This window comes from Salvia splendens, unplaced genomic scaffold, assembly GCF_004379255.2.
Source record: "Salvia splendens isolate huo1 unplaced genomic scaffold, SspV2 ctg186, whole genome shotgun sequence".
In the NCBI taxonomy this organism is placed as follows: Eukaryota; Viridiplantae; Streptophyta; class Magnoliopsida; order Lamiales; family Lamiaceae; genus Salvia; species Salvia splendens.
This window is the reverse complement of record NW_024598825.1, coordinates 9,246-20,332: the sequence shown is the minus strand read 5'-3', so window position 1 is coordinate 20,332 and position 11,087 is coordinate 9,246. Positions and strand designations below refer to the sequence as shown.

Genomic DNA, 11,087 nt, shown 5'->3' with positions numbered 1-11,087 from the left:
CACTAATAGAATAGCTTGGTCATCCTAAGCTGACAGTCAATTCCTACCTACTTCAATTATTAATACTCCTACCACTTATCCACACGATAAAAATTTGCGCTTTATTTCTTACTCCTATTAATTTCATTTGTGGCTTAATTATATATTTTTTTAATTATGTATACTCTTTTTTTTTTTGAGTGATTAAATTATGTATTCTCCATCACTTCAAATAGAGCAATGATAGTTTATGGTACGAAATTTGAACTTGATTTTCAAAAAATCCCCATATTTGAGTGATGTTTCTCACACTATGATATTGATAAATGGAAAATAACTTTTCTTTGTTCTAATTTCAAAATAATATAGTACTCTCTTCGTCCCAACTTAATTGTCATTCTTGGAGTGAACACGGATTTTAAGATATGTAAAGAAAAGTTTGTTGGAAAAGTTAGTGGCATATGACCCACGTTTTTATATTGATTTTATAATAAAATGTGAGTGGAGTGGGTTAGTGGAATGTGTGACGTATTTACTATTTTTATAGTAAAAATGAAGTGTGACAATTAAGTTAGGATGAACCCGAAATGAAAAAGAGTGACAATTAAATTGGGACGGAGGGAGTAGTATATAACTTTTCTTTGTTCCAATTTCAAAATAATATAGTACTACTAATTGGCAGTAATTGACAGAAAATGAATAATTTTGTCAATGAATAAATTAAATTAGTAAGATATTTAATAGTACTATTAACTAAACTTAAAATCATACTGTTATCTACCTACGAAGCACCAATCGTTTATCATAATATTTTCTAGTTGGATTATTCCATAAATATAATTTTGATATATTTATATTTAATTTGAAAAATCACTAAGCTGTCGTATAATTTCAACTTTGAATCGAGCATGCTCACGCCAAAATAGAGAGGGGAGAGGGAGAGAGAGAGAGAGAGAGAGAGAGAGAGCGCTGGATTTGGCTCCCAAATTTCTTCAGCTGCAAGAGGTAAGATTCCTCAATTCTCTTCTGATTTGCTTTCGCTCTTCATGTTTTTTGGTAGTGAAAAGCGGAATAAGTTGAGGGATATGCTTTTCGTAACTTATGCGTTTATCCGTTGACGATGAAATGAAACCTATGAATTAATTCATGCGCTCGACTTCATTAATATATTTCCTTACTCAACATACATTTTTCGATCTGAATTAGGGAATTTTGATTTTTTCTCATGTTTTATCCTATTTTTTCAACGGATTGTATTGCGGATGCAATCATGGATTTATGTCAGTGTTGAAAATAGGTTCATAATCTTCAAAATCGCCTTCTTAATTTCAGGTTGTGAGGAGACAATGTTGTCGAAAGCAGATGGCAGAAAGAAAATTGATGAGGTTTCACAAACTGGAAGATTCGCAAATGACCTTGAACTCATAAGCAAAGCCTTGTTTGCGGATAGACAACAGCATAGGCTTTCTAGCTCGTCGGATGCTTATAGATCGGAGGCTGTTAGAGAATCGCCTATGCCCGAGCATAAAATCAAGGCGGAGAAAGCTAAGGAGAAAGAAAGAAGCCTTCAATTTGGAGTTGGAAAGGCCTAAAGGCATGGACCTCTGGTCGAAACCGAAGGTTCAGTTGTCATTTCTCACTCCTAGTCCATTCGATTGAGGGTCTACCAAGCCTATTTGATGATGTTTGTCTCGTTGTGCATTGGAAGAGGCAGGATGGTGAGCTGATGACATCCCCGAATATAGTTCATGAAGGGGTAGCTAATTTTGAGGAGGAGCTTATTCATTCTTGTTCTGTAAATGTTTCCAGGGGCACTACTAAGAATTTGGCCAAGTATGAGGCAAAAAATTACTTGTTGTATGCTTCTGTTTACAATGCCCCTGAGCTTGATTTGGGGAAGCGTCATATAGATTTGACAAGATTGCTACCTCTAACATTAGAGGAATTGGAAGATGAAAAGAGCTCAGGGAAGTGGGCGACTAGTTTCAGGCTATCAGGTAAAGCAGGAGGTGCAACAATGAATGTCAGTTTTGGCTACATTGTAGTAGGAAATAATAGGGCACCTTCAAGCAAAAACAATACTCCTGGCATCCTGAACCTACGAGAGAATAGGGCGATGACAGAATCTTTTGTGGATCAGTCTCATCTCAAGAATGATCTAATCCTTCGTAGAGTGGGGAGTCTTCCTGCTACTCTGGATACCTTAAAGCAGTCTGAAGAAGATATAAAGGAGCTTCATGAAATCTTGCCGATGCCAACTTCAGAACTGTATCAATCAGTCAATGAACTTTATCAGAAACTGGATGAAGAGATGCCAAATGCTTCAGTTGAAAATAAGTTAGACACAGATCCATTTCCATCACATCTTCACTCCTGTAAAGTGAATTCATTTAAACCTCCTGATGCTGATGAGAAAAATACTGAAACTCAGTGGGAAACTGGTGAGTTTGCTGTCACAGAGAAGGGGATAGAAGAGTTCACTAGGGAGCACATGAGATCAGAAGAGGATCTTTGTAAAGTTGTTCTGGCTTCTGGAGAGGTTACGGAAACTGATGGCATTGTGGAGGTAACCCTCAATAAGGAGGATATCCTTCATCCCTCCGCCAATGACACTGTTTACCGAAAGCACGAGCAGTCAATAAGAACATGCAGTTCTTCAAAGAAAGAGAATGCTGTGCTGTCCAAAGAATCACTAATGAAAGAACTGGAGATGGCACTGAGTTACGCTTCGGATTTAATGAATGAGGAACTAGATTCTCAGGAGGATGAAAGTGAAGCTCCATTTGAAGACAGTTTCTTAAAGGAGAAACCACCTAACATGGATGATATTACTGACTCAGTAGCCAATGATTTCTTAAAAATGCTGAATGTAGAGTCCAGTCCATTTTTGAGCTCTACAAGTGAGCCTGACTCCAAGAGAACGCCTTCTAAGGGAATTTGAGAGGGATGCTCTTGCCAATGGGGGTATACTCAACTTTGATATTGAGGATGATCCAATGGAGAGTGTCAGTGATGTTCCAACAGGGTCTGTCTGGGAAGCTATGTCTAATGACTTCTATCAGTCATCAATACTGGAAGATTTCCGGGAGACATCTCAGATGGAGTCAAATGTATCCAGTAGAAGAGCCTCAAGGTTAGAGGATTTGGAAACTGAAGCTTTAATGCGTGACTGGGGCATGAATGAGAAGGCATTTCAACATTCTCCATCTAGTAAATCTGATGGGTTTCGTAACCCAGTTGGCTTACCTCCAAAGGATCTTGATCAGCAGCTTGTTTCAGAAGGTTTGGGTCCCTTTCTGCAAACTAAAAATGGAGGGTTTTTGCGCTCAATGAATCCCGCCCTTTTCAGGAATGCAAAAGGTGGAGGGAGCTTAATAATGCAGGCATCTAGTCCAGTGGTTGTCCCTGCAGAAATGGGGTCTGGCGTAATGGACATACTTCAGGGTCTGGCTGCTATGGGAATTGAGAAGCTATCCATGCAAGCAAACAAATTGATGCCTTTGGAAGATATAACTGGCAAGACAATTCAACAAATAGCATGGGAAGCTGCACCCGGTTTGGAGAGGTCTGTAGTTACTGCATGTGCATTAGTATATGCCATTTTTGTGATTTCGTTTTCCTGAGAAGTTTTGATTCCTTTATAGTTTAATTGATACATGCATTCCTGTTACAGGCAAGGTTTATCTAAAGATGAATTTGAAATTATGCAAAATATATGTAATGGGGAAAAGAGTGGTGAAGGAACATCCTCTGGCCCAGGGTTAGGTAAGTGTGGTTCTACATTGCTGGGTGCTGATACAGAGTACGTGTCTTTAGAGGATCTCGCTCCATCTGCAATGGATAAGATTGAAGCTCTTTCTATTGAGGGCTTGAGAGTACAATCTGGTATGACAGATGAGGATGCGCCTTCAAATATTAGCACACAATCTTTTGGTGAACTTTCAGCCCTGAAGGGAAAGAGCGTTGATATCAGTGGAACCATAGGACTTGATGGGGCTGGTGGATTGCAATTGCTGGATATTAAAGACAAATGTGACAATGTTGACGGATTGATGAGTCTTTCTCTTACACTTGATGAATGGATGAAACTTGATTCTGGTGAAATTGATGATGATGATCTTGTCACCGAGCGGACCTCTAGATTGCTAGCAGCTCATCGTGCTACTTCTTTGGATTTGTTTCGTGGAAAATCAAAGGGGGAGAAGAGACGAGGCAGAGGTAGGAAGTATGGTTTGTTGGGCAATATTTTCACTGTTGCACTGATGGTACAGCTGCATGATCCGTTGCGGAACTATGAGCCTGTGGGAAATCCAATGCTCGCTCTTATACAAGTGGAGAGAGTGTTTGTCCCACCGAGGCCTAAAATCTATAGAACAGTTCCTCTAGCAAGGAACTCTAGTGAAGAGGAAAAGGAGTCGAGGACTGCGACAAATGAGAACATTACTGGAACGCAAACAGAAAGCATAAATCGTGAAGAAGAGCTGATTCCTCAATATAAAATCAACGAGGTGCATGTTGCAGGTTTGAAAATGGAACAGGGTAAAAAGAAGTTATGGGGTTCCCAAAATCAACAACAGTCTGGGTCCCGTTGGTTGCTTGGAAACGGAATGGGGAAGAAGAACAAGCATCCACTAATGAAGTCAAAGGCTGTTGTAAAGAATTCAAGCCCTGCTTCTTCCTCATCTACTACAACAGTGCAGCCTGGAGATACACTATGGAGCATCTCTTCTCGTGTCCATGGAACAGGTGCAAAGTGGAAGGACCTTGCTGCACTCAATCCACATATTCGCAATCCTAATGTTATACTTCCCAACGAGACTATCAGACTGCGCTAGCATTCAGATAAAGGTGCAGTATCTTTCACATGTTTAGATAGATTTTAGCTAAAATGTATCGTGCACGTGATACTAATATGGAAAAGTAGGTTAGACTGTGGTAGTGTGGTTAGTTTATCCAAGTTTGCATTTAACTTAACTTGTTTTATTTATTATGAACAAGGCAGTGTAAAAATTATCCTGTGAATACATGAAATAGCCAAAATCGAGACGGGCTTAAACGTCTCATTTCGAAATTCCTGACTTAGTGTAACACATTGATTAGCATTGCTGTAAAGGCCATTTACACCATAACATAAGATTCAATTTTAAGGTGCCATGGAGAATGCAGTGCCTCTTTCATATATTCTGGAACTCTGCAATTATGTGGAACTGGTGAACTGCTCAACAGCCAACACTCTCTAGCTGTATGCATGCCTCTTTTAATTATCTGAACAGGCAAGTTGTGCAGTTCCATTTTTTGGCTCAACGTCATAATTGAGTTCTTCTCATCTCTCCTCTCTTGTAAGTTACCTGGATTTTTGATACGGATAGTCTAGCCAAGTGAGTGCCAGCAGGATAGCTCCACAAATCTAGCTGATTGGTTAGTTTGTTCAAGAGAAGATATGGGAGAAGATATAGGCAATCTTGTTAAGCTTGTTATTTGATTTGTTTAGCTGCATTAATCGTCTATAAATATTGAGATTCTTAGGAGAGAGAAATCATCTTGGAAGTGAGATCAGTTTAGGACGGCAGTAGCTGTGCGTGCCGTAGGCCTCTGCGGAGGATTTATATTTTTGTTTTCTTTTCTTTCCATTCATGTTATGTAATCCTTCTTCATAATTATTCGAGAGTTTCATTCCAGATTTGTTGGGTAATCCCTTGGTGCATTTTATTCAAGCAGATTGTGTGAGTGAGTTTATAAGATCGAGCACCTCTCGTGCTTGATTTAGACGAGCGACAGCCTTTTACTCCTAACAATTTTCCTTATGAGTTGTCAGCTTGTCACTGTAAGTACAACCAGTCATATAGTTGGAAACATAAAATTGTTGAAAGAGAAGAGAACAGCTGTATAAACCCCATGCGACTCTATGTCAAAAAGAGAAGAGAACTGTTGGTTTGAGTTTAAAATTGTACCACTTTACTTTTTTCCCCTTTAATTAGATGCCACTGAATTCCGAAGAATTGCCATTCCTAGTTGGAACATGTCAAAACAAACAGATTTAGTTGCGTCTCCTTGTAAGGCTGCCTCTAACCTCTTCATCTCCGTTCTCTCTTGAACATGATGCGTTCGCTTATATCCCAATTTTCATGTCTCGGATGTCTATTTCTGCATCCTTCCTTTTTGTGGCTGTTAATGTGAAAGCATATATATATAGTACTATGATTCTAGAAGACATGTGCAGAAAACAAATGTAGAATCTCTCTCAATTTCTGCATAACATCTCCAACTGTAGATGTTACTGGTTAACTGAAATATGTAGCTAAGAGAGGATTATTAAAAGTAAGCTATGCAATGAACGGTAAAAGCTAAACCCATACACAACCAAGACCAATTATACTAGCATTGGAAGACGGGCGTCAAGGCCGGGCTCTCTTGTCGTACAGTTGGACATTTGAACTGAGTAATGTGCTCCGCCTCAGCAAATGTGATATTGACGCACCTCCCATGGAACCATATCTGGCATAGGTCACAGGTAATCCAGAATTCATCGGAGGTGTAATATTCACCACATGATCCGCACAAGGTGGTTTCCTCATATCCGTCTTCATCCTCTTCGTCCGATCCCTCATCCTCTTCATCCGATCCCTCGTCCTCTTCATTCGATCCCTCATACTTGGCCTCATCATTTGCTGGGGCCCTGACATTCTCTCCTGTAAATTACAGAAACGAAAGTAAAAAAAAAAATCACTTTTATAGCTTCAGAAGAGGAAATAAAGCACAGCGACTGAAGTTGTATGAATAAAAGAGGATCCATGAAGTTTGGAAAATGAATTGATCATGAAAATAACCACAAGATTCATAACATGGATGTACTGTTGATACATTGTATCACCCACCTGCCAGTATATGAAGTCATTAATACAACACAGTCAAATCCCAAAACGACTACCTAATGATTAGTGAAATAACTCCTAAGCTTTAATTTAATACCCTCCGTCCATGTAAAATAGTCCCCAAAGTGGACGACACGAGTTTTAATGCACAATTGGTAAACTATTAGAGAGAAAGAGCTGGTGGTTGAAGTAGCGTTAGAAAGTTTCCATAGTCAGTAGATATACTAGGGTAATAAACAGTTAGAAAGTTTCCGTAAATAGACAGGGACTAAATGAAAAAAATGGAACTATTATTCATAGATGGAGTCACACAGAGAGTAATAGTTTTAGTGTCAGCAGCATCACATCTCACCCTCACAAAGATGTTACATTTGGCACAGTGAATATGTTACGTACGGAAAATTCATGGTTTTCTTCGTTTTTTTTCCTCATCCATGTTAGAGTGCAGAACTTCTATAGAACATGCAAATCGTCCAGTGACTATGATGCGTCTTAATTCAACTAATGGATGCACGCTAGTTTTGGATTCTGTAGTCAGAGAGTGTTGTGTACAAACTTATAGATGAACATGGGCACAGCAAACTCATCATAACCATCATGTAAAACAAGGGGATATTCTTTCTTTCCTTTGAAAAAAAGAAACATGCTAACAATTCTTAAACTATTAGCCATCATAGCATCATCAAATTTCCAGATTTTCTTTTGTTACCTCAATAGAAAATCAATTGTTTTTTAACATCAACCAGCCAGAACAGCATGTAAAGCAAACAGCTTGGTCCTGCCTTAGCAGATTGAAAGCAAGACTAATTGATAAAATTTGCAGACATTTTAGTGAGATGAGTTATGACACTAGAACTCATGCCCACTGATGATGCATGTTATCTCATGTTTTGGTTCAAGTGCATAACAATGTGCTATATAAATTCAAATATTTATTCAGGATATAGCTCAGCCTCAAACCTATAGGTTATGTAATTTAGCTGGTTAGATCATGAAATGATATGTTTATTAGTATGTATATTACAACCATCAGGCTACAGTTTAAACTTCCCGGACATGGTAACTTCAATATTTAGGATGAGGGACCAAACTGGGTAAAGAACTTCAAATTCTGCCTACTAGAAGGACCAGGAGGAAGGGTGACAAAAGAGGTGAGCTTTATTCATCACTACTTCTACCTTAATACTCCCAGTTTGTCACATTTTTCCATTTCTGTCCATCCCACAAAATTTATCACATTTCATTTACCCATATTCCACTAACTCATTCCCACTCACATTTTTATTAGTATAAAACTAATATATAAAAATAGGACCCACATTCCACTAACTCTTTCAACTCACTTTCCATTACATTTCCTAAAACCCATGTCCGGTCAAAGTGTGACAAAATTTATGGGACGGAGGAGGAAGTAACATAATGATTTCCCAAAATAAAGTGAAGACAAGAATGGACAGTTATAATCATGTGAAAAATATATCTTTGGTCACAAGGCAAGTGGAAGATCTCTTTGATAGCTTATAGCTCACATTTTTTTATACTGGACAAAATATAGCCCATTATGAATGAGCAGAGTGTAACACAAAAGCCTTATTTTTAAAACTCGTATAAATGTACTCATAACTTATGTCTTCCAAAATAATAGAATAGGATTAGTGTTTTAGTGATGCAAGACCCAAGATATCAATAGAAAAAGATATGATGATTACCCAAGATATAAATAGAAAAAGATATGATGATTTCATTTACCAGTGATATTGCTTGCTGCTTATGTTTTGCATATTGTATCACAACTTCTAAAACGGTTGGGAGATCATTTATCATATCGAATAGACATTTCCTGCATCCAACACAAACAGAATGAAGCTAGCAGTAATCGCAGGTTCAAAGAAATTAAGTAAAGGTATAAATGGCCTTTACCTAAATTTAGCGGGTAGATCCCAGAAGATACAATAGTACTAACTTTATACTGCAATATGCTCATCTTTAGTAGTAAGGAACAATAAATTAAAGGGGTTGGCAACCAAGCCAAAACTTTGTTTAGGTAATGAAACTTCAGCATAAAATACTAGGACCATAAGTCTGATGGCATTCTTATTACTTTTTCTCACGGGGTTGGAAAGCTTATTCGAAACATATAGGCAACTATAAAGTGCTAACTTAAGGTTAGCATTATCATGCTTGAATACATGGGAGATTAGCAAAAGACTAGATAGAAAGTAAGCACACATTAACAAAGGATTTGGGACAATTATATCTTAATTTTGCACAATATGGAAGGGAGATCACCTGATCTACATCGATAAATCAAAACTATATGTAGTTGTTCTTTAGATATCACTCCAAATAGAATAGAACATTATAATTCTATAATTCTCAGCCTTCTTTAGATCCCCCACCCCCAACAGGGATCAATAAGATGGAATTTTAAGGAAACGAATAAGGGAGTGATTTACAGTAAATAAAAAAAAGTTAAAGCGAATGAATATTCAAATAACTTCACAATTTACAAAATCACTACCTGTCAGTTTTATCAAAATAACATCTGGCACCAAAGTAGGAGGCAAGAGAAAGTAGCCATGCATCACTGTGGATGGCAACATAAGCTAACCAGTCCTTTTCTTGCATTCCATCTCTGGCAAAGTTTATACCTAAAGCAGGTTCTGGAAGGTCTGGAGGCACCTTCTCAGGAGGCAGATCTATTTTCCATTGCCCATTGGGTAATCCAAAAAGACACAGATTTGCCTTATCTGCAAAATGTCCGTTAATTTGACAAAAGCAGCGTCATTAATGGGTAGAATTTTCGTTTATCGAATGATTAAATAGCGGCTGATTATAGCAATAAACAGTAATATCCTTCACTACAGACTAAGACCCATATATAAGTTGGTGATAAATGTATAGCAGTGGATATAAGAAAAAAATTGCACTAACAACTTTGCTTCTTGGGTTGCCTAGAAATTTAATGGTCAGATCTTCATGCATGACTGCCACACAACAATACAAAGGGTAATACTGTATACATATGATATCCATGAGCAGACAAAGCATATTCATAAAAGTTCCACCCCACACCATATATAGATATATGAAAACAATTTGGCGTAGCATCAACAACGGGTATAGGACATCAAAGATACCTCGTCAACAAGTTGCACGTTCCTATGTAAGAATCCTAAGATTAAGTCCGCAGCAGTCAGCAGGAATATCAGTACGTTTAATTTATATGCTGCTGAAGTATATAGTATAGTATACTATACAATTAAAGAACCCCAAAATTGCAACAATCAAAGAACCCCAAAATTGCAACAATCAAAGAACCCCAAAATTGCAACAGATAACTCCATAATGATACTATAAAGCGACTTTAGTAGTATCAAATAACACATGCCAAAATTTTCTTATATGAACAAGTGCCAAAATTTTCTAAAGAGTAATATAACTGATCGAAAAATCAAGCAAATAGATAAACTAAAACAAACTTTAACCTAACTCACCAGGATCACACTGTCGGATGAATTCCTTAGCATCTGAAAAAGAGAAAATGAATAGATAGATAAATAAACGGAGGAAGAAAAAGAAATAAAAACAAATTTAGCAGAATGCACAACAATCAAGAAACAGGAACCCTAACTCCAAGAAGAATAAAGAAAATCAAATTACACGAGCATTATAGTGAACTTTTTTTATCAAAAAAAGAAAGGATGGAGAGAGAGAGTTACCAATGGTGAGAGCTTTGATCAAGGCCATGCGTCTACCATTGTAATCTCCAAAAACCTCCCACACCGTGCGAGGATAGTCGGGCCCAAATCCGTCCATCACAGCTGAAGTGTTTGTTAGTTATGGTTTGAAGAATTGGAGGGTTGAAGGAAGGAAGGAGAGAGAGAGAGAAGAGTCGGTTATGGTTTTAAATAAAAAAGAGAGGGAGACATTATCTTTACTGATTTGGCACCAAAATTGAAATCCACTCTATCAACCTCACGCCAATTCGCACTTTTCCCAAATTTAAACTTCCATTAATTTTCAATTATGAAATTATTCAACTTTTATTTAGTGTATTGTGTACTATAAAACAGTCTTATTTTAAAAAATAGAAAATGAGCTTTAAAATGTCCTGAAAATGAATACGAATCAATTATGTCAGTGACATTTATCAATTCCATGATTGTATCTCAATTTTTCATCTTGTCAATTCCATCTCAGTTTTTTCAACTAGTACAATATTAATAACATTTT

General features: G+C 37.5%; 1 protein-coding gene and 1 pseudogene across 1 annotated transcript; one reads left to right on the top strand and one right to left on the bottom strand.

The window, feature by feature from the left end:
* The first annotated feature begins 886 nt into the window (after positions 1–886).
* On the top strand, positions 887–5,050 carry LOC121789252 (annotated as a pseudogene).
* A 1,324-nt stretch (positions 5,051–6,374) lies between these two features.
* Positions 6,375–10,835, bottom strand: LOC121789251 (PHD finger protein ALFIN-LIKE 9-like). Its single transcript, XM_042187751.1, has 5 exons — positions 10,574–10,835; positions 10,349–10,381; positions 9,373–9,601; positions 8,601–8,691; positions 6,375–6,668 (listed from the first exon to the last, which is right to left on the bottom strand). The coding sequence occupies exons 1-5, from the start codon at positions 10,668–10,670 to the stop codon at positions 6,375–6,377; spliced, it is 744 nt and encodes a 247-aa protein (XP_042043685.1). The 5' UTR covers positions 10,671–10,835.
* Between the last annotated feature and the right edge of the window lie 252 nt (positions 10,836–11,087).